This window comes from Acanthochromis polyacanthus, chromosome 4 (genome assembly GCF_021347895.1).
Source record: "Acanthochromis polyacanthus isolate Apoly-LR-REF ecotype Palm Island chromosome 4, KAUST_Apoly_ChrSc, whole genome shotgun sequence".
NCBI classification, from domain to species: domain Eukaryota; kingdom Metazoa; phylum Chordata; class Actinopteri; family Pomacentridae; genus Acanthochromis; species Acanthochromis polyacanthus.
The window spans coordinates 26,420,184-26,442,668 of NC_067116.1; the positions used below are offsets into that span (position 1 = coordinate 26,420,184).

Consider the following 22,485-nt stretch of genomic DNA (forward strand, 5'->3'; position numbering starts at 1 on the left):
AAATGAGCAGCTTTATCTCCTGTCTCTTCAAGGCCACTTTCTTTTAATCAGTAAAGTTCAGAGAGTCTGTCAGGAGGCGGCACTCAGTGTGAGCTGTTCTGTTGTTTCTTGATGGATGTGCTGTGTTTGGTACAAATGACAGCAGAACAAAATCTGCAACCACCTGAATCCCAGTGTTCAGAGCAGTTTGAAGCGTGAGCTTTTGGTTCGCAGTGACTTATCTTACACATGTTTATCTCATTAAATATTTTTTCACACATTTAATGATGCATTTAATATTAACATCCAACATTGTAATTATGCTTTTCCATGTTTTCCGTGACAGAAAACATGGAAAATCATAATAGGTCCCTTTAAAACTAAACAAGTGCAGTGGAGGCTTGTTTCCATATACTGTACAACATCAGTCAGTAGTTACATTTTTTTGTTTGTTTTCTACACTATAGAACAAAATCGAAGTTATCAAAACTACCTTATATTTTAGATTCTTCTTAAAAACCATTGTTTGCCTTGATGACAGCTCTGCACACTGTTAGCAACATGCTAACCACATCAAACCACAACACAGTGTCCGGGCAACAAATTTTACAGTCATAGCCTGCCTCCATTTCAATATTTCGGTATTTTATATGTAACACCCACCCTGCTGACTTGAGAGACTCCTCTGAACAGCTAGTGTGTGTCTCTGGAGAAGACAGTAGCTGTACTTTCACTGCTAATAAAAAAATCACATACAGACATTTATTTAAAACATGTATGGTTTTGCCAAAATGTGTCGGGTGGAAACACCTTTAGTTAGCTAAGCTGCAGCTGCATTCAATAGGTCAAAGAAAGGATTTAATGCTATTAAAGTTAGAGAATTCTACAATCCAAAACTGATATTTAGTGCATTTTTCATAAACATCGGCATAGAAAATGAACATGTGCAGACATTTCACAGGATAGCAGGTGTCTGCTCTGAAGAACATGTACATTAACTCTGGTGATAGTAAAATATGTTTTAATAGTTAAAAAAAGAAAAAAAAAATTCTTTTGAGGCATCTAAGAACCGTGAGGCCGTTAAAGGGTCCAGGAGCCAGCGTTTGGGCCCCAGTGTCCTACAGTATGAGACAAGTGGAGGAGGGTTTCGCTCTGAGCATGCTCATGAGGTTCAGGTTGAACTGGGCCGGGTTAAAGTCCTGGAAGTCGGACACAGAGTCCTGCTTGTCATCCCGGCTCTTCTCCCTGGAGGTGACCCGGTACTGGGCCTTGATGTTCCTCAGAGGGTTGTAGTCTGGACTGATGTGTTCTGGACAGCGGAACACCTCCTTGATGACAGAACCCTGCTGAGACAAACCCACAAAGCCATTCCTGAAGGTCACCATCCGGACCACGGGGGAGTAGACGAACTGGACGTACAGCAGCTTTCCTGATGGGAAGAAACACAGAATAAAGTCCAGTAGATCAGAGACGGAGCAAAGCTGTGACCCACTTTAGCTCGACCAGGGTGAAGGAAGAAAACCACATGGATGTGAGTCCAGGTTCTGGTCAGGATTTTCAAGTGTATATACGTATTTGTGCACGTAAGAATTATATCCTGATTCTGCAGCTGGAGTCATGAATGAAAAAAGTTCTGCTGCATGTAAACATGTGATCTGGGTTTCTGAGCGCTGCTGATCACCTGCACAGGTGCTGCTTCAGATGAGACACACAGTGGAGGCCGACAGAATTACAACATCTGACAAAGAGGTATAGGCTGCTGGTTCTATTCCAGACAAGCAGTCCATCAGTTTAATCCAAAGTTATTTAACCCACTGAACTCCAAACTGTTTTTTTTTGTTGTTTTCTTTGTGGCTGTCACTTTTTTTTCCCACTGTGGGATCATTTTTCACCATAACTATATGGACACAGCACAATTATAACACCAGAGATCACAAATAAAGAAAAAAGTTTAAATTCTTGATTATTTATTTTACAAAAATCTAAAGTTACCATGTGCAACAATTTACCAAGAGCCCACAGGTGTTAACAACACTGGGAAAAATATGGTGACTCTACATCTGATAGTAATGAAATATTTACATTTTTAATTTGACTCCACATTTGTCTCCCCTTTGCTCTGATGAAACATAACCTGCAGTTCACCTGGAAACACTCACAGTTATTTCATGTGAGTGCTGTTCTCAGCTGTGCTTTGTTTTTTATAGGACCTGGTTCGTCCAGAGACTTGATTTTGTAAGAATGTAGTTGTTCTGATGAAATTTTGATGATGAAACATATGTTCAAGCTTAGGTATGCTGAGTTTTTCAGATCAAACAGCGAATCACACATGACACACTACAGGGCCGCCAGAACATGGACAACCTTACATCTCCTTCTGTTTTACACAGGTTCTGGCTGATAAAGAGTGTAGTTTTGACATTTTTTAAAGAAACATGCCTGACATGCATTTGAAACACACCAGCAAGTTTCAGAGATCAGGTTAATTTTTTATTTTTATTTTTTTGTGTCCTGTCCGGCAACAGAGCAGGCAGAATGAGGATCTGGCTGCTGCATTGTGCCATACAAGTTTGCTTTTCCAAGGGGAGTTCGTAAGTATAAGACTCCCCTTGATACTGTACAGTAATTTATTTAGATTGAATACTTGTTGATTAGTTAAATATACATAAATTTGCCGGACCTGACAGGGGAAAGGCAGGAAGAAAGAAACGAGAAAAGGAGAAAAAAAAAAACAAGAAGGGATAGTGAAGAGAAAAGGAAAAGTGCAAGAATACAATTATCTTTCAATTGACACCGACACAACAGATAACAAGCTAGTACACCTTAACAAAGACACACCGGAACGCATCCTACGGGTTTTGTTATGAAACACAGCTAGTAATTATTCAAATCATCTATGTGAAGCAAACAAACTGAGGAAACATGTCTTTTGATATTTTGGCACCAGGACAAACTTAACACCCCCCAAGACAACATGGTTGCTATGTCCACATGCACAGTACGGTGCAATTGTGACTGTGATCATGCAACTATGACCTCTGACCTCCGTGAAGGCCAGAAGCGGGCCCGAGAGCCCACAAGACCCAGGCGAGCCGGCAGCAATCCCAGAGCAGAGATCCGAGCCACCAAACCACGAGGACGACCACGGACCGGCCCGGAAGGGGGCAGAGGGAGAACCCGGCCAGGACCTCCAGCGCCCAGCAGGGCCGGGCCCCAGGCGACCAAGATCGGCGGCCGCCGACCCCGCCAGGGGCCGGAGGCCCAGGGCGGACCCAGCACAGGACCCCGGGCCCCCCGCCCCCCCAGGCAGAGGGTCAACATCGCCAGGGGAACCAGCCACCCCAGACGGCCACCCGGCATGGGCTGGCGCCCCCGCCGCAGCCCAAGATCCAGGGCACAAGCCATAAATGAATTGTTTTATTATAAGGTTAAGGGCATATTAATTATATGTTTGCTTAGTTATAGTATTATTTTGTGATTTATGTTAAATAGGTTGATAGTGGGTCAGCTGCATATGGGCAGGAATAATCAAGCAATTATTTTCACCCGTTCACCTGTGATGATTTTTTCTTTGTTTGAGAGGGGCTGAACTGGGTCACCGTATTATTTTAGACTGCTACATTCACTACTTTTGTTATTTTTCTTTGATTACTTTGATTATAACTTTGTGCACCTTATGATGAGTTGATTATCGTTTTTCTTTAATAAAAGGTTAAATTTATTATTTGAAGATATCAGTGAATTCTTTTGTTTAGCGTGTCAGACAAACAGGAACAGTATAAGTCTCTCAGCGACTCTTGTGGGTTTAAGTCGCTACACATGTTAATTAGTCCTGATCCAGGACCATATACAACAGCATGGTCTTTATTGTCTGTCTTCCAGAATCAAATGTTAAAAACTAAGAATGCAACAGATCCAACCATGCCTGCACATATGTACCTGAGGCCACGTCCCAGACTTTGACGGTTCTGTCCTGAGACCCTGTGAAGACGAAGTGGTCGCTGTCTGAGAATGCAGCAGAAAGGACGCCCTCAAAGAAAAACCCTGAACATGAATGAAACAAAGAAGAAACACACTGATGACTGCACAATAACATCATTAAGGTAGTACTTTTCTTTAAAATGACTTATAACTGTTTCCGTGACAGCTGTGCGGGGCTTTTTTTCTCTGCCTTTGTAAAGCTCAGCTGCTTTGAGGATTGTAGATTCAGCAACTCAGGAGAAGCAGGACTGACCTTGTACTCCATGGTGTGGTCCAAGGCCAGTGGGTTCAGGGCCCACAGCCTCTGCACAGCGTCCTCAGAGCCCACCAGAGCGTGAGTCCCCCAGTTACTGCCCGTCACGCAGGTCACTCTGCTGTGATGAGGCTCTAGGCCGGAGCTTCTGCCGCTGTCGAAGTCATGCAGCTTCACCTCCCCACAGCTCGACCCATACAGCAGCTTGCGGTCAGGCAGCAGGGCCATGGAGGAGACTGAGGCATGAAGGAGGGACAGGGGGAACCTCTGCAGGGGCCCCTCCACTGTGGGGAAGCTGTCTCTGGTGGTGATCTCGAACAGACACACCGAGTCCTCGTAGGCCACCGCCAAGTGCTTCTCCTGGGAGCTGACGGCCAGGCAGAGCACCCTGGACAGGCTCTCTGGAGGGGGGATGCAGAGCGTCTCCTCCGGCAGAGCTAACGGGTAGATGAGGACGGTGCCGCTGGTCAGGCCGCAGAACAGCATACGTTTGTGTTGAGCTATCTCCAGGCAGCAAACCTCAGCAGAGACAGCCAAACGTTCTGATAGAGAACCTGCAGGGGGAAGAGCTTGGATCATCAGTAACAGTTTTTGACCTCCCTCCCCTGTCTGTGGCTTAATTGTGAACCTATTTTCATTTTTATAAAGGAAAATAGCTGATTGAAAGCAAACACTACTGTGCTTTGTGTGTCTGTAATCATTTTGACTGTTTGGTTTGATTTTATTTGTCTCTCTTCAGGCTGTTCAATCTTTTAGTAGTGCTCATTTTGTGCATTCAGGCTCGTTCTCTGTCTCCTTGTCATAAATTTGCACCTCTGCAACTGTTTTGCTCGTGTTGCTGGTTGTTTTGTGTCTCTTTGTGTTCATTTTGCATCCTTTGGTTCCATTTTTTTCCTTTTACTTCTTTGCATCTTTTAAAAATGTCTTTTAGCTTTTTTTAGTCTATTCTGTCTCTCTGTGGACGTTTTGCTTTGTGTTCTTTTCGCATTCGCTCTACTTGTTGCTTTCCACTCATGTTTTTTGTTTGTGTCTTTTTGTAGTAGCTGTGCATCTATCTGACTCACTTAACTTTTCTTTTTCATTGGTATGGATCACTTTAAAAAAAAAAGTGATACTTTATATCTATTTTGTCTCTATGTAGTTTCATTTGGTGTTCTTCTAGCATGTATTTTTAGTGGTTTTCACCTGCTTGTGGTCATTTTAAGTATCTTTGTGTCTGTTTTACTTTTTTGCTTGCTAGCAGTCAAATTGATTTGATTGTAGTCATCTTTTGTCTCTTTGTAGTTGGCTTGTCATGCACTAAATGTTCCTTTTGCTACTTTATAAAGTGGTATGTACTTGTTTCTGCTCATCTTGAAGGTCTTTGCTTCCATTTTTCTGTCATGTTGGTTTGTTTGTTGTTACTGTAAAGTATTTTTAGTTTCACTGTAGTTGTATTGTGTCTCATCAAGAGATATATACTATCATACATACACATTTACAGTCTTCAAACAGAAGCTTTGGACCAGGAATATCTGACAGGTTGTCTTGCTAGAATGAAACTAAAAAGAGTCCAGGTTGCCACAAAAGTCCTGAACTTTATCAATTGTTGAAGTTATTGTTGTGCTTCAATAAAATGTCTTCCTTTGAAAATCTTTTTTTTTTCTTTTCCGTGTTTAAAAAGTCCTAAACTTTTTTTTTTTTTTTTAAAGATGGCTCATGGGTAAACAGCAAGTCTGTAGGCTGCACATATGGAAACATTTGGACATCATTTAACCACTATGCACTTAGATTGTTGGCCTTTTGTGATGCTTATTTAATACATAAGAAACATTTTAATGTGAAGTTGAATAGAACTAACTGAATTAATTACTTTAAAATGCAACCCTACAATTCCTATAGAACATTTGTAATGTTATTTCAGAGTGCCTCTCTGCAATGATACAGTATGTCTTAAGCGAAGAAACAGCAATGAGGTTGAAGCGGCAGAAACGATTTTCCACCCAGTGAAATGCAGAATCAGAAACAACCAGTGTCAATAAAATGTTCATTCATACTTCAGCTCTTCTAAAAGTGGCTCTGACCTGTGATACTGTTCCAGCTCATCACCTCCGTCTGACTCTGCTGTCGGACGTAGAAAACTCGATCTGTGTCTTTGGTGATGGCGACGTGGGCGGAGCCAGCAGGGATGTGGGCAGCGGGTTTGTGGCGACGGTCATATTTCAGACTCCATAGCTGGACAGAGGCTGCAGCCGTTGAGGCAGAAACCACAAAGCCGTTATAGAGAAGCACACAGGTGACCGGAGCGTCTGAACCACACAGAGTGTCCAGTAGAGTGCCAGTGGTGACCGACCAGATCTGCCCAAACAAATAATGTGGCTGTGAAGGTCGTCACCGTGACCAGACTGTCAGAGGTCTGTTTTCTGAGCTGCATTTTGTTCTGAGACTCAGAAACCTGAGAGTGTAGACAGCTGCTATGTTACTTAAATATTTAGAAACTAAACATTCTTTACAATAAAACTGTACATTTAGACAAGCGTTTATCAGTGTGGTAGCTACCCAGACCTGCTTACAGTAAAAGACTTACAACTGTACAGTGTTTCACTGAAGGTAGGCAGAAGCAAGCAAAAAGGCACAAGAACAGGGCTTTTATTTTGAAGAGGCAGCAGGCATTTAACTGTAAAGAAATTGATGGATTTTTACCAAAAGGAGGATTTAACTGTGAAACAGATCGCTGTGCTTACTGTGAAGCAGTTTTACACTGAAACTGTCAAACCTGACAAACCTCAGGAAAATGCAGGACTTTCACTTTAAAACAACTAAGGTGCTGTTTGCAATGAAGCCGCTGCAGGGCTTTTACTTTGAAAGAGAATGCCTTACCATGAAACAGCACAAAGCACTGAGTCAAGGCTTTATAGGAATTTCCTCGTGTTTCAGACCTTTTTGATTATTTTCAAGCATCGGGGCAGATCTAAATGTGAAGCTGAACACAGTAGTCATTATTTCTTTCTCTTACTCGTATGAGCTGATCTGCAGCTCCAGAGACGACCAGTGTGCAGTCTGAAGAGATGCAGGCAGACAAAACAGTGTCATCATGCTGGAGATCGAGGAATCTGTCCACAGAGTGCATGCAGATGTTGAAGAGGCTCAGAGTTCGCTCACTGCCTGCAGAACGCAGAAATAAATAAAGGGTTGGAATAACTGTGACTAGCTTCAAAGGCTGTTTGTCTTTAATATCTTGTTCATGTTTTTCTGTACTTGACGGTTCATGCAAAGAGCAGGCTGATGTGTTTTCATTAAGCGTATGGCCGTATGTGCGGAGGAACAATCTGTGCTTATGGTATTTATGACCATGGTAATAAATGAATAAATCATCACTGTACCCGCCAACAGGATTTTCTCATCTTCAGTAACTGACAGTAAAGAAGGAAGCAGAGGGAAGTCAGCAGGAGGGTGTTTACCGATCTGGGAAATCTGCACACAGGAAGGTAAATATCAGCTTCATTAAACACAAGTGAAATAACAACAGCAATATCCAGTTAATGTTAAATACTGGCAGATAATGAAGCATGGCCCTATGAGCTCCATCTGTGGATGTGGTTCAATTTTAAATGAGATTACAGAATTTAATTTTTTAGGAAATTCAGTTAAAACTGATATAAAACATAAAATAACACATACAGATACATATACAATTTCTTAGAGGTTAGGGTCTGTTGTGGTTTTATGGGATGTCTTTTTTTCCTTTTTTCATCTATTTATTATATTTTTTCATTTAGATATGGTTGAATTCATTTTTATTCATTGAAATGTGCATACCATATGCATATGAATGATAATTGTATTATTAGTGTTATCATATTACACTTTCAGTTTTGATTTTATTATATTTATTATATTCTCGTATTTATTTAAGTGCCAATACCATTATTCCTATCATTTACACAGTCGTACTTTTTATTATTAGAATATGGAATAGAACTTATAACATTTATTATTTTCATGTCTATATTTATTTTATATTATTTATTTTCTATGTTTACATTATCTACATAACATACTTTAAAAATACCTCTGAGTTTGCATCGGATGGGCAAAACTGAATTTTATTTCTTTATAATTATAAAAAAAAAAAATCCTATTTATTTATTTATATTTGGTAGATTTTTCGGACAAACTGTAATATTTGCAACAGAAACACCAGAGTTGAGGTTGAAAGACTAAATTATGGGAGCTTCACAATTTCAAGATTATTATTTCAGTCTCCACTAATTCCTGGTGAGGATGTAACACTTAAAACACAGTAAAACCACAGGTGGCTGTCAGACAGGTAGAAACATACCTGGTGGAGGAATCCTTCTTTAGACACTACTAACACTTTTCCTTGTTTAGGTAACGTAACAGAAATCACAGGAGTCAGACTGCCTGATAGGTTTTCCAGCTGAGGCTTCACAGTTTGGGTCCCGTTAACTGGATGAGATATTCTGACTCGACCGGAGTCTAATAGAGACACAACAGATTCTCCAAGAACCCCCAGAACCAGCCAGACCTCATCACTGCTGCAGCTGAGATGGAGCTCAGAACCGTCCAGTCTCCACACCTTCACCTGGGAGAACAGGAAGAAATAATAATCTCCGAACTAAGTCTGGACCTGCATCTTCTCAACATTTAAAGGCAGTAAACAGTTGTCGTACAGACTGACAGGTGACGGACAGATGAAGCTCTACAGGCCTGGAATAAACACGAACAAGGATGAAAATATCTGATACTGTGATACAATCTTAAACCAACAACAAAATCAAACTATAGGCTCATCTCAGTTCGCTATTTTCAGCCTCTCATCTCTTCCATCATCCTGCCCATGGCCCAAAAATCGGTCTAATTGGCCTACGCACTGGACGGCTCGATTCCTAAACTGAACCTCGAGGATCGGGGAACCTTGTTGGAGGAGCAACGAGCGAGGTGCATCTTCAATGAAGTTTTTTCCATACATATGACATAAAAGAGGCGTGGCATACTATGTAGAAATCCTCTAAGTTGTCGTGAACATTGCTCATCTGACGAAGATCCTGAAACAATAGACTGATCATGCAGCTATGCTACACATCACATTGATGATGCTTGAACAGCTTTCAGGTAAGGGTGTCCCATTTTTTAAATATCTGTTGCATCAACTCTCCCACAAGGAGAAGCATCAAGTGAGTGAAAAAATGTTAACAACAGGTACCTGTGTCCTGGTGTACACAAAGAGTAGCTGCTCAGACAGGTGGAGGTGCACTGAGGAAGGGGTGGAGTCAGCGGGCACCACCTCCTGAATACAGAGCAGCTGTTGGCCGTTGGTCAGGCTCCACTTCCTCAGAGAGCTGTCGGCAGCCAATGAGAGGCAGTGGGCGGAGCTGTCCATCACTTTCACAGACAGGACTGCGGCTACACAACACATACTTAATTATGATGATGATTGCTATAATTATTTTCATTATTATTCAATTCATGATCATTGACAGAGCTCAGGATCAGTAAAAATCTTAAGCTGCTTTGTGCCACATTTATGCAAAAATGCACAAAGTTCTTAGAAACGTCCTCGTACACTGTACATTAGGGTTCATACATGAGTTCAGGTAATGGTTGGTGCAGTTAAAGTCAGTCCTCTTTAGGATTTTCTTTCCCTTCTCTGGTGTCGATACATTAAAATTTTCTGGTCAGATTTGGAAAAAATGAATAAATACGTGTTTCATGCACTGCTTACACTGCCGGGCCTGTGGAGCACCAGCAGCATGTTTGTGATGAACTATGCAGACACTCGTCCATCTACAGTTCACAGCACTGACAGACTGCTGCAGCTTCACTTCGACCCTAACATGCACCTGCTTTCTGCTCTGTATTGTTGGTATTTGTGTGTTCTGTGGTCCAGATGTGCCTTTAACTAGACTGACCTGTGTGTCCCAGCAGAGTGTGTATGAGCTGTTTGTCAGCGAGGCTCCAGACCGCCACCACACCATCATCTGATCCTGCAACCAGCAGCTTCATGCCAGTGCTGATGTCCACGCAGACGACGCCTGGAAACACAAGAACGAATACAGTCTCTGCTGCTGCACAGGTCAGAAAATACTAACAAACAAACCACAGTGGTGATATAAAGAAAACACTGATTAAATTGTAGGTACGTAATTGTAGGCTCTGCAGCATGACCACTATGTTCACAGTAACATACTGTCTGTTCTCGATGACATTAAAAAAAAAGAACAAGAAATTAATGGATCAATTCTAACTCGTGATGAAATTTGCTGAAACTCAGTTGTCCCCTCTTCTCCACCTTTTCTGTTTCTCTTCACCTGCACTGCAATAAAGGCTCAAAATTTACCCAAAAATGATTAAAAAAAACACACAAACAAAGACACCAACAACTTCACTGTCAACAGATGAGCCAGTCTTTGATCTGTCAATGTAATGTCACAAGTTTAGATGTGATAACTTTGTAGTAAAGACAGTTATTGTTGGAGCCACTGAAGTCAACTGCTGCTGATTAAAACATGTAAAAATATTGTACACAAAAATAAAAGTAAAACTGCAGCTCATTAGACAGGGAGCTGCATTCTTTCAAGCTGTGAAACAGATTTTTCAATCCTGATGATGTTAGAACTATTTCCAGCCTATAGTGTTGATATTACGATATATTTGTTTCAGGCCTTTGGTGCTTCATACAGAATGTCATTGACTTTATGTATAGGCTCCATGTGTATGTGGATATCTTTCATTATTTTTAAGACTCAAAAACTACAATCAGTTGATCCATCAATTAATCAAAAGGTCTGACCTCCCTGCAGTGCAGTCAGTGTGTGCTGCAGCGCCCCCCCTGGCTGCTGCAGGAAGCTGGTCTTTGGGATGAGAGCCGGCTCTGGACACGACATCAACCACTCCTCACACTGCCTGCACAGCTGGCCAACCACAGTGGGAAAGGTGGTGGCGAGGGAAGAGAGTCGAGCCAAAAGCTCAGTGTAGAACAGAGACATGTCTGAGAGGGAGACAAGCCTCAATCAGATTGTATTTTGACAAAGTGAAATTGACAGACTCTTAACCAAAACACAAATAATTAAATGTAACTGACCCATGTGACCATCCAAGAAGTCCAGGCTGGGTTTGATCAAAACCAGAGCATCTCTGATCAATCCAGTTTCAGTGCAGCCCATGTACTGGGAACACTGGTCCAGGTCTTGGATCACGCTGGACACCCCACACACTCTGCTCTTACAGTAAAGCCACTCAGCACTGGCTGGAAACACAAAACAACGACACACATTAATCTAACAGACTGGGCACACTGGGCGGTCCAGTGACTAAACTGTTTTGTAAACAGCATAAATATTTAAAAAATAAAATTAAATATAAAGTACAACATTTTCAAATTTTAAATGCATTCAATTTTAAATCAATACTAAATAATGACTAATTTCATGTTAAAATTACCATTTTAGTATTTTTTAGGTCCTTAACATTTAACATGCATCTACCTCCATTATACATAATTTTTAAGCAAAAAAGAAAAGGGACTTTTTTATTGTGTTTGTAAACTGAATACTGTGTGGTTTGAACTAGTTTAATTAAAAAGTCATTTCATTACTTTTTACAGTGTCATGTCATTTAAAAACAGGAACATAATCAGCTAATTATTTATTTTATTTATTTCATTAAAAACAATACAACACAGCATATGTTAAATGAATGAAAAGGAGCAGAGAGAAGCTATAGCTTAATTAATTAATTAACCATTATTTTAATTAACAATGAATACAAAAGTAGTTCTATTCTGTGTTTTATGTATGATTTGTGCCATGCTGAGATCAGTAAATACATTCTAACATTTGCAATCTCTGTAGTTGACTTTTCTATGCATTTCTGCATGGATTTACACAGCAGGAACAATACCAACACGTTTGGTCCTGTACGGGTTTGAACCTGGTCCGGGTGAGTTGTGGGCGGTGCTTTAACATGACCCCACCTCTCCTCTACATCTTACCAATGACTTGTTCTTGCAGTTCATCCCACAGGCCGGCGTGCAGCAGGTGGTAGGGCAGCTCCTGGAGCTTTCTGACGTTAGCTAATCCTGAAGCAAACCACAGTGGCTGTGATGGGACCTAAGAGAGCAGCAGACCAATCAGATTACAGCATTAACAAAGAGGAAATTACCTCCAATGTCGAGTTTAGGCTTGGTCACATAGCACTCACTCTGCCTCTCATTCATTTATACTGTAGTCTGAACAACAGATAAATAAAGTGTGAAATTCCTATTTCATCAGTGTTTTGATCAATATTTTTTATTACGCTTACTGGAAACAACAAATTGCAGCCTTATCACTAAACTAAGCATCTGCAAAGAAAGACACTCAGATGATTGTGTGTCACAGGAGTTGTTTGTACCTTTCTGTCAGACAGCAGCAGTGACAGACCTGGCAGAGCCACTGGCTTCAGCTTCCCTGACCACCGGCCCAGGAAATACTCCGCCAGATTCCTGAGAGTCCGTCCCCGCCTCTCTGATGTCAGATAGCGGGCCGAAACTGCCTCATAGAGACGCCTAAATAGAAGCATCCAAACGCTGTTTCAATACAGATGCTGTCCCTATTTCATGTTTAGAATGTTTGGTTATTGACGGTCACTAGAGGACAATCTGGAGTTTAGTTAGCCTTTACATTTACAAACAATTGGAGGCCATAATTTTACAACCCTTTGCTCTCGAAATGTATAAAATTAAGGGGCCTCCTGATTTTACTTTTTTGTGCTTAATTTGTTTTGCATCAAATGTGGAAGAACTTCAGCTGAGATCTTTTAACAGCTTCAGTAACATCAGTGTCACTGATTCTTTACTATAGGACACATCATTAACTCACTAAGGTATAATGCTAAACAAAATGTCAATTCTTGCTCCTGCCGATAGAGACACAGACACTATTTAAAATCCTCTTAAATGTCTCTGATCTATAGAGTCAGAGGTTATTCTGCTTATCTTCACAGCTGTGGAGCTGCTATTGACTGAATTTGGGATCTTTTCAGGTGGAAGTTGTCTTGAGTTTAAACCTTTAAAAATCTTCTACATAAAATGCATCGTTTTTTAAAAAAGAGATTTAAAAGTGACAATGGAAATAACTGTTTTGATTCTGGGAGCTGTTCTCATTATTCTTCCATTTCACCTGTCTGTAAAGCTGAACATAAAGTTCTTTTCTAATTCAATACTTGATGAATGATGTGAAAGTTTTCTTTTACCGGCTGTTGAAGGCGATGGCGGCAACTCCGCCACTCCACCGTTCCTCCAGTTGGTCCTCAAGGTCCCATCTGAGCCGAGCCCAGAGGAGGGGGGGCAGCCGGATCATCGAGGGCGTCGGAGGGAGTGAGTACCTATACACCTCGCTGATGACATCATCATCCAGGGACATGACATCACGCAGCTCCACCTCCAGCAGACCTTCCCTGTGGAGTCATAACAGTGATCAGCTGATGATGCCATTGCTTAATAAAAAAGCTAAAGCAAAACCAGAAAATAAGCAGAAAGTTTGTCAGCACTTAGTACCTATAAGCAGCCCTAATCAATATTAACTGTTTTCTCATTTTATTTTTGGGAAACAATGTCATTCTGTAGTTACGTTATCTCACCTTGCCAAAGCGATGTATCCCAAAGCTCCACCCACAAGCTCCTTCCCATGTTTCTCCTCCAGCATCAGGAAGAGCTGTGACATCATCTCCTGCATGCTGGCGCCCAGACGCAGCTCAGTAAGTGTCGTAAATGACATCCAGCGCTTGGCTGCAGACAGCATCAGTCTGAGGTGTAGAGGACAGCCAGTCAGCTCGAAAGTCCGCAGCAAAGCATCGCTCTGTTCAGAGGTCAATGTTCGCTGAGACGCTCGCAGGTACGACTCCATGATGTGTTTGCCATCATCACGAGACAAACGCTTCACCTCAAAGAAGCTCCCCAAAGAGTCCAGTTTCAGCCGCATGCTGGCAAACGCCTCACTGTTGGTGTCCATGGAGACCACCAGGTGGACATTGGGCGGGATGTCGACAGGCAGCCAATGGAGCTTGTGAGCATGATGTTGGTCTGACAGCTGGTCCAGAGAGTCCAGGATTATGAGCAACGTGTTCCCCTGCTGTGAAACGTCTGAAAGAACTTTCCTAAAGAACTCCAGCAGCTCCAGGTGAGTGTTGGTGGTCAGAGGTGAGGGTGGAACCAGATCACAGGCCAGACATACCTGGAGGCAGACACTGCGGAGGACATGGTCAATGTTGGGTCTCTGAGGGTGACGATCTGCCAGCAGCCTGATCACCACCACCGCCCCAGACTCCAGGACACTTCGCATCTCCTGCGCCAGTTTGCACAGCAGAGATGTCTTCCCTATTCCAGCAGTGCCGTGTACCACCAGCGGGCTGTGGCGGACATTGGTGGACTCCCACATGGCGAGGCAGAGCTTACCCAGAAGGCCCTCCCTACAATGGACACCTTTACTCAGTTTAACACTCATGTCTACGTGTTGCATCACCTCCTCAACCATCCAGTCCGACGCATCCAGGTTCTCCTCCTGAGTGTTTCCTCGGATCCTCCTCCTCCTCCCGCCCTCCACCGACAAGTCGACTGCTGCTCCAATCCGGGCCTTCATCTGCGACACAAACTGCTCACAGACGCTGTCCAGGTACTGACTGTGCTCTTTGCGTTTGGGATCGATGCTTCCTTTGCTGAGCTCCACACAGTGCAGGTTGAGGATCTGCTGCGACGTTGCATGGAGCCGTGACTTCAGCCCACTGAGGAGTCCCTGAGCTTCAGTGTCCAGCAGCCCGTCAGCGGTGACGTCCATGAACTTGGCGAGACGTTTGGGACCATCCCTCACTCTCTGGTGGGGAATCTCTCGGACAAAAAGCACAGCAGGCGGCGCATGGTTGTCCTTCCACAAACCCTGCTCAAACTCCCGCTCTGTGACTGTGGACAGAAAAGAGAAGACATTTCACCAGCACTTTGAGGTGTCATAGGACAAGCTGTGGGGGGCGTGTTGCGTGTCTCACCTGATGTGTGAAAGTGTTGTTTCTGCTCAGCTGTAATGTCTCCGGCTGCCTCAGAGTCAGCGGCCGCAGATCGTAGGAGTTGCAACAGCTGATTCTCTGTTAAACGCCAGGACAGGACATTGCTGTCGTGCTGCTGCCTACTCTCAGGTCGGAGGTCGCTGTAGTGTGGGAAGTGAGCTGTGATTGGCTGCAGAACGTAGGTGGGCGGGACAGCATTGTTGTCCTTTAGGAACCACTGATTCAGCTGCTTAAGGCCTTCAGGGTTTTTATGGAGCTTGGCCAAAAAAACGTCAAACTGTTTCTCTGGGATATGACGAGGAAGAGCTCGGTGGCCGTACCGGTTTCCCAGCAGCGCCTTTAGATCCCAGACACCAGGAAATAGAAAGAAGAAGAAGAAAACTGTGTGGAAATTCCAACAGAATCAGACTTTGACTTTTATCTCATAAAACATAGACATATCAAGTGAAAAACTATCATCATCTAGCACACTCAGAACAGTTTGGTTCTTACAAAATCTGATCAAAAGGAGGAACTTTCACATCTGCGAATTTCTGCAGATTGATAGTGTAAAGTTTTTAAAAGATTCTCCCTCTTTTCTAGTATATTTCCACTGAGTCTAATCTGTTATGTTTCTATCTGTCATGACAACTGTGTAATCTACACAAGTCATTCTTTTTTCAGCCTGACTAAAGGAGACCAGAAATAAGTCACCTGGGACTGTCCATCTAGGATACTTGCTATCTGACCTAATCACCACCACAGTCATCCTGCTGTTTGTTTCCATGTGTGTCAGACTTTTTTGCAGTCAGGAGCTACATTCAGAGGATGTTTGTAGGTTATCTGAGTTTAATTCTCAGTCGTCCAAAACGATCCAAAGTGACAAAAATGGGTTCAAAATACATAAAAATATGTCCAAAATGACCAAAAAAATTAGCCAGTGTGAAAAGATTGTGCATAATGACTGTGATCTTGTACACATTGTCCAACAATTTAAAAGGACAAAAAAACGTCCAGAATGACTCAAGGATTGTCTAAAACTACGAGACAAAATTTAAAATGATACATGTAAAAATCAGGGATTTTTGAAAGTTGCAGGATTCTTGCACTTTTGCACAGATACACATGGCTGTTGTCTTTTTTCCCTGAGCATCTAGATTGCAAAGTGACCACAACCCATAAAGACACAACAGATGCATTAAAGGGAACTACAGCAGGCTGAAAAGTCACCAAGTTTTTCTTTAGAGAGCAAGAAACACTCACAGTGAAAGCTGGACCAGCTGACATCCTCTGACTTCTCTGGATCTCCTGCAGGAAGATCTCACAGGCTTCATGGTCTCCAGACGGAACATTTCGAATACCCCAACGCAGATCCACAACCTGGAGAGGAGGTGACATCACTGATCACTGATCAAGTATATACGGAGACAGCACAAATATAAATGAAACAAAACATTGTGACCACTTGTGGATGAAGCAGAGCATTTCAGGGTGTGGATATATTAGACGTGAGTAAGTCACTGGTGTTGGATGTGGAGTGTTTTCTTTTAATTCTGATTGTATTTTTTGTGGGCTGTTCCTCGTCAGCACTGGTGGTCTGAGGAAGGATGGATCAGATGCAGAGTCCAGGCCTCGGCAGCTCAGGGCTGTTTTAGTGGCAGGTGGTCACAATGTTTTGGCTTATCAGAGTTTTGAAACATTACATCGGTCACTCAGTCGTGTTGTCATCAAGTTAAATTTTAGATTAAAGGAGGAAACAGGTCCAAACTGACCTCAAACACCAGCCCCAAACTGCGACAGAAGGACAGGACTTCTGGGTAAGCCTTCTCCAGCAGGGCTTTCCTCTCACTGCTCATATCTGACCATAAAACAGAGAAACTGTAAGTAAGAAAACCAACTCAAAGCAAAATCAAACAGTCTATCTGCTGCGGCATCGAGACTGAAGATGCATACATGTCACCTGAGTCATGTAATAAAGTGTTTTCTTTGTTTCTGTCCTTTCCGTTATGTTTTAAGTGCTCTTTGCTTTCTCTGGGAAGGACTTCAAAACTTTGCTAACTTTGTCTGAGATATACAAATCAGATTTTTTTATTATGATAAATGAGTTTGCTTATAGGACTACAGGGGCTCGGTGGTTAGCACTGTTGCCTGTCAGATCCCCATTTCATGTCCTGGCCTGGGGTGGGGATCTTTCTGCATGGAGTTTGCATGTTCTGTGGCTTCCTCCCACAGTCCAAAAACATGCTGAGGTTACCTGGTGATTCTAAATTGTCCGTAGGTGTGGATGTGAGTGTGCTTCTTTGTCTCTATATGTAGCCTTGTGACAGACTGGTGACCTGTAAGTCAGCTGGCATAGACTCCAGTCCCCCGCAACCCTGATGAAGATTAAGGGGTATATAGATAATGGATGGATGGAGTTTGTTGATAGTTGTGTGGAGTGTCCTTTTGTCTTTATAGTGTAGTTATAGTCAGATGTACTTATTGACCAGTGAGTGGACTTTCTAGATAAAGGTGTCTTTTTATGCTTTTCATTCACTTCAATCCCCTTAGATGATCTCTGTTTCTGTTTGACATCTAGTAGCATCCATTGGCTGCACCTGTGCTGAAATAGGTTAGTCACTTTTAAGAGGTCAAAAACTTCTGCTGTCTCATATTTTGTCTTTTCTATTTGTAATCAATGGACATTACTTTCTAGAAATGTGTTTTCATTTTGACACGACAGAGTCTAAAAGTAAATTCTTGTCAAAAAAGCTAAATTATATTGACAATGATTGAATGTTGAAAATAAAAAAACTGAGAATACTGTTCAGAGGCACTGTATATAAAATAGAGTATATAAAAAACTATATTTTAATATTAAGACCTTACAGTGTTATTGATTATGCAACTTTACTTGAATATATTAAATAATACAATTGAGATGCTGCAATATTATTGTATAAAAATTATAATAATAATAAGAAGAAGAATTTGAATATTGAGGTTCAGAAACTTTAGTATCTTATGGAATAAAATCGTACCAGATTAAACTATTTAAGACCCTATACTGTTTAATATAATACAATGTAACCTAACCAAATTAAATATTACAGGTAAGACTTGAGAATAATATGAATTACACAAATTTACCTGGCTAATTTAAACATTAGGTTAAGGCCCTACAATATTGCATGCACATTTAAGGGGTACACTTCCATTTAAGTCACTAATAATGCTTTAGTGGGAGGTTATAAAGCTTTATATTTGAAGGGATATAGAAAGAATTTTAAGACTATAAAAGAAAAGACCTGTAGATGCAGAAAATATTACACAATGTCTAAATAAAGTTAGACAGAAAGAGAACAGGTTTGAAGCAGACAACTTGGTGACATCTCTACAATCTTTTTTTTCCAATGATTACTATTCAAACACAGGCTTTGCAAAAATGCCATCATCTTCATTTTTAGACATCGTGGTTCTAATCTGAGCCCATATCCACATGCAGAGCAGAGGACCAGCCCTGGATTCAGTCTAATAATGTAGAGACACTGAAATAATCTGCTCTGACCTGTGAATGTGGAGCTGATGAACACTCTGACCATGTTGGACTTGATTCTCTGAGATCCACCCGTCCATCCTCTCAGGATGTCCTGCAGGCTGACATCTCCTCCTGCTGCTGCTAGACCCTCGGCCATCATCTTCAGCCTAAAACCACAGTCTTCTTCCTCTCTCCTCTTTCGGTCGTCTGATGTTCCCTCTGTCACCTGCTCGCCAGTATCCAGCCTGTTGAACCTCCTCAGAGACTCCACTCCAAAACAACCACTTCTCCCACATGAGCTGCAGTTGTAGCTGCTGAGCATCTCTTAGTGTTACTGTAGTACACTGTTGTTGTGATCACGTTAAACTGGATAAAATTGGCAGAATTCATGATAATTGAATGCTATTATCTCACATTCTGACTGAGATATACCTGATAATTATTTTAAAGGCCTTCCTTTTGTTTCTGCATGAGGTGACTGACTTACTACAAATTAATATACTATTCAATCACTGCCGATTACAATGTGAACCATGCTGTAAAAAAAAAAAAATCAAAACATGTATTGTCTACTGCTTCAGTAGTTTACCTGACAAACTGTTTATTCTTCTAACTTAAACAGTGTGCTAAACTAAGCCATACAGTCAAAAAAAATTAATTGTTTCTTATGAGATATTTCTTAGTTAGATGTGCTTAATCTGTTTTAACTGCTAAAATGAACTTCTAGCTACTCTAAACTATTGTAACTACTAAACTGGACTCTAGCTACCCTTAGCCAGACTGTTTTAACTGGTAAATTGAACTGTTAGCTACCCTCAGCCAGAAAAATCTGTTAACGGTTAGCCACCTGTTAGCCTCTCCAACCTAAACTGAGCTATTGAATGTGAGCCACCTGCTATCTACTATCAAGAAAACTGACCTGTTCGCTTCCCCTTAACCAAATGAAGCCGTTAGCTATTAGATACCTGTTAGCAACTGTTAGCTATCCTTAATCTGCTTCAGCTAAAATAACCAAGTAGCTACTCTTAGCAAAACTGAACTGCTAGCTATCTATTAACATACATGAACTGTTGGCTATGTGTTAATTTCTCTTATCCAAACTATTGTAATTTCTGAAACTAATCTGTGAGCTACCTGATAGCTATCCTAAACCTAACTGGACTGTTAGCTACGCTTAACCAGTTTCCTGCTTGCTAATGTAGCCACAACTGAACTGTGAGTTACAGTCCATGTATAATTTTTCTTTTTTTATGTCAACAAAAACTATAATGTAGAACACACATGTTTTAAGAAAAAAAAAAAATCAACCTTAATGTTTGCTAATTAAACAGTTAAATCACATGTGAACCTGAACTGCAAGCTAACTTTAAACAATCTGTTTTAGGTGCTGAAAAACTTATCTCATCCAGTTTTAACTCCTAAACATAAACATTAGATAAAGTCAAATTTCATTATATACACACGTGGACAAAATTGTTGGTACCCCTCAGTTAAAGAAGGAAAAACCCACAATTCTCACTGAAATCACTTGAAACTCACAAAAGTAACAATAAATAAAAATTTATTGAAAATTAAATAATCAAAATCAGCCATCACTTTTGAATTGTTGATTAACATAATTATTTTAAAAAACAAACTAATTAAATAGGGCTGGACAAAAATGATGGTACCCATAACTTAATATTTTTTTGCACAACCTTTTGAGGCAATCACTGCAATTAAACGATTTCTGTATTTGTCAGTGAGCGTTCTGCAGCTGTCAACAGGTATTTTGGCCCACTCCTCATGAGCAAACAGCTCCAGTTGTCTCAGGTTTGATGGGTATCTTCTCCAAATGGCATGTTTCAGCTCCTTCCACATATGTTGAATGGGATTCAGATCTGGGCTCATAGAAGGCCACTTTAGAATAGTCCAACGCTTTTCTCTCAGCCATTCTTGGGTGTTTTTGGCTGTGTGTTTTGGATCGTTGTCCTGTTGGAAGACCCATGACCTGCGACTGAGACCAAGCTTTCTGACACTAGGCAGCACATTTCTCTCCAGAATGCCTTGATAGTCTTCAGATTTCATCGTACCTTGCACACTTTCAAGACACCCTGTGCCAGATGCAGCAAAGCAGCCCCAAAACATTACTGAGCCTCCTCCATGTTTCACCGTAGGGACAGTGTTCTTTTCTTCGTATGCTTGGTTTTTGAGTCTACGAACATAGAGTTGATGTGCCTTACCAAAAAGCTCCAGTTTGGTCTCATCTGTCCAAAGGACATTCTCCCAGAAGCTTTGTGGCTTGTCAACATGCATTTTTGCAAATTCCAGTCTGGCTTTTTTATGAGTTTTTTTCAGCAGTGGTGTCCTCCTTGGTCGTCTCCCATGAAGTCCACTTTGGCTCAAACAACGACGAATGGTGCGATCTGACACTGATGTACCTTGGCCTTGGAGTTCACCTTTAATTTCTTTGGAGGTTGCTCTGGGCTCTTTGGATACAATTCCAACGATCCGTCTCTTCAATTTGTCATCAATTTTCCTCTTGCGGCCACGTCCAGGGAGGTTGGCTACTGTCCCGTGGGTCTTGAACTTCTGAATAATATGAGCCACTGTTGTCACAGGAACTTCAAGCTGTTTAGAGATGGTCTTATAGCCTTTACCTTTAAGATGTTTGTCTATAATTTTTTTTCGGATGTCCTGGGACAATTCTCTCCTTCGCTTTCTGTTGTCCATGTTCAGTGTGGTACACACCTTTTCACCAAACAGCAGGGTGACTACTTGTCTCCCTTTAAATAGGCAGACTGACTGATTATGAGTTTGGAAACACCTGTGATGTCAATTAAATGACACACCTGAGTTAATCATGTCACTCTGGTCAAATAGTTTTCAATCTTTTATAGAGGTACCATCATTTTTGTCCAGGCCTGTTTCATTAGTTTGTTTTTTTAAATAATTATGTTAATCAACAATTCAAAAGTAATGGCTGTTTTTGATGATTTAATTTTCAATAAATTTTTATTTATTGTTACTTTTGTGAGTTTCAAGTGATTTCAGTGAGAATTGTGGGTTTTTCCTTCTTTAACTGAGGGGTACCAACAATTTTGTCCACGTGTGTAGATAAACCAGTCTGTCTTTGTGTATTTTAATGCCAGAAGTAAGCTTGTTTTACAGTCTCAAATGGAAGTATTCATTAATTTCTTACATGTACTTTGGGATTTCAGACTGTTGATCAGACAAAGAAAAGCTGCTTCGGTTGGGAAATCGAGCTTTGGGAAATTGTGTAAGTAATTTGTTACATATTTCTGAAAATTCAGGCCAAACAATTAAACAAACTAACCATCGGTCTACTAATCAGTTATGAAAATAACTGAGAGTTTGGGTACTGGATGAACTAAACCCAGCTGACTATAGCAAGGATTAGAGACTGGTTTGTTAGCAGCATGGAACATGTGTCATTTTTTATCAAAACTCCAACTTTCCCACCTCAGCTGAGAGTAAACACGACATATAATACAACAAAAACAACACAAAACAGGTGGATGGTAAAGAAACTCAAGTAAGAGGGCTGCTAAGATTTTTGAAATGTTACTTTAAAGAAATCCTCTGTGTGTTTTTTTTTTTAGCTTTATGCACATATAGACTGTGACAGCTGTACCAGCTCAGTTCACCTGCGCAGGTGGTGCAGTCATCTGTCCTGAGTGTTTACTGAACAGGCCGCTGGGAGCTGTCAGGCCCTCAGAGGCTGGAGCTCACAGCTGCA

At 41.4% G+C, this 22,485-nt stretch overlaps 1 protein-coding gene across 1 annotated transcript; it reads right to left on the reverse strand.

Moving 5' to 3' along the window:
• Positions 1-292: 292 nt before the first annotated feature.
• nwd1 (NACHT and WD repeat domain containing 1) lies at positions 293-19,068 on the reverse strand. Its single transcript, XM_051947658.1, has 19 exons — positions 18,777-19,068; positions 17,002-17,087; positions 16,493-16,609; positions 15,233-15,587; positions 13,835-15,149; positions 13,448-13,651; positions 12,608-12,761; positions 12,207-12,324; positions 11,298-11,462; positions 11,007-11,204; positions 10,126-10,248; positions 9,420-9,619; positions 8,535-8,798; positions 7,576-7,666; positions 7,209-7,357; positions 6,271-6,550; positions 4,210-4,767; positions 3,919-4,023; positions 293-1,408 (listed from the first exon to the last, which is right to left on the reverse strand). Exons 1-19 carry the CDS (start codon positions 19,066-19,068, stop codon positions 1,098-1,100), a joined length of 5,085 nt encoding a protein of 1,694 aa, XP_051803618.1. The 3' UTR covers positions 293-1,097.
• Positions 19,069-22,485: the final 3,417 nt, after the last annotated feature.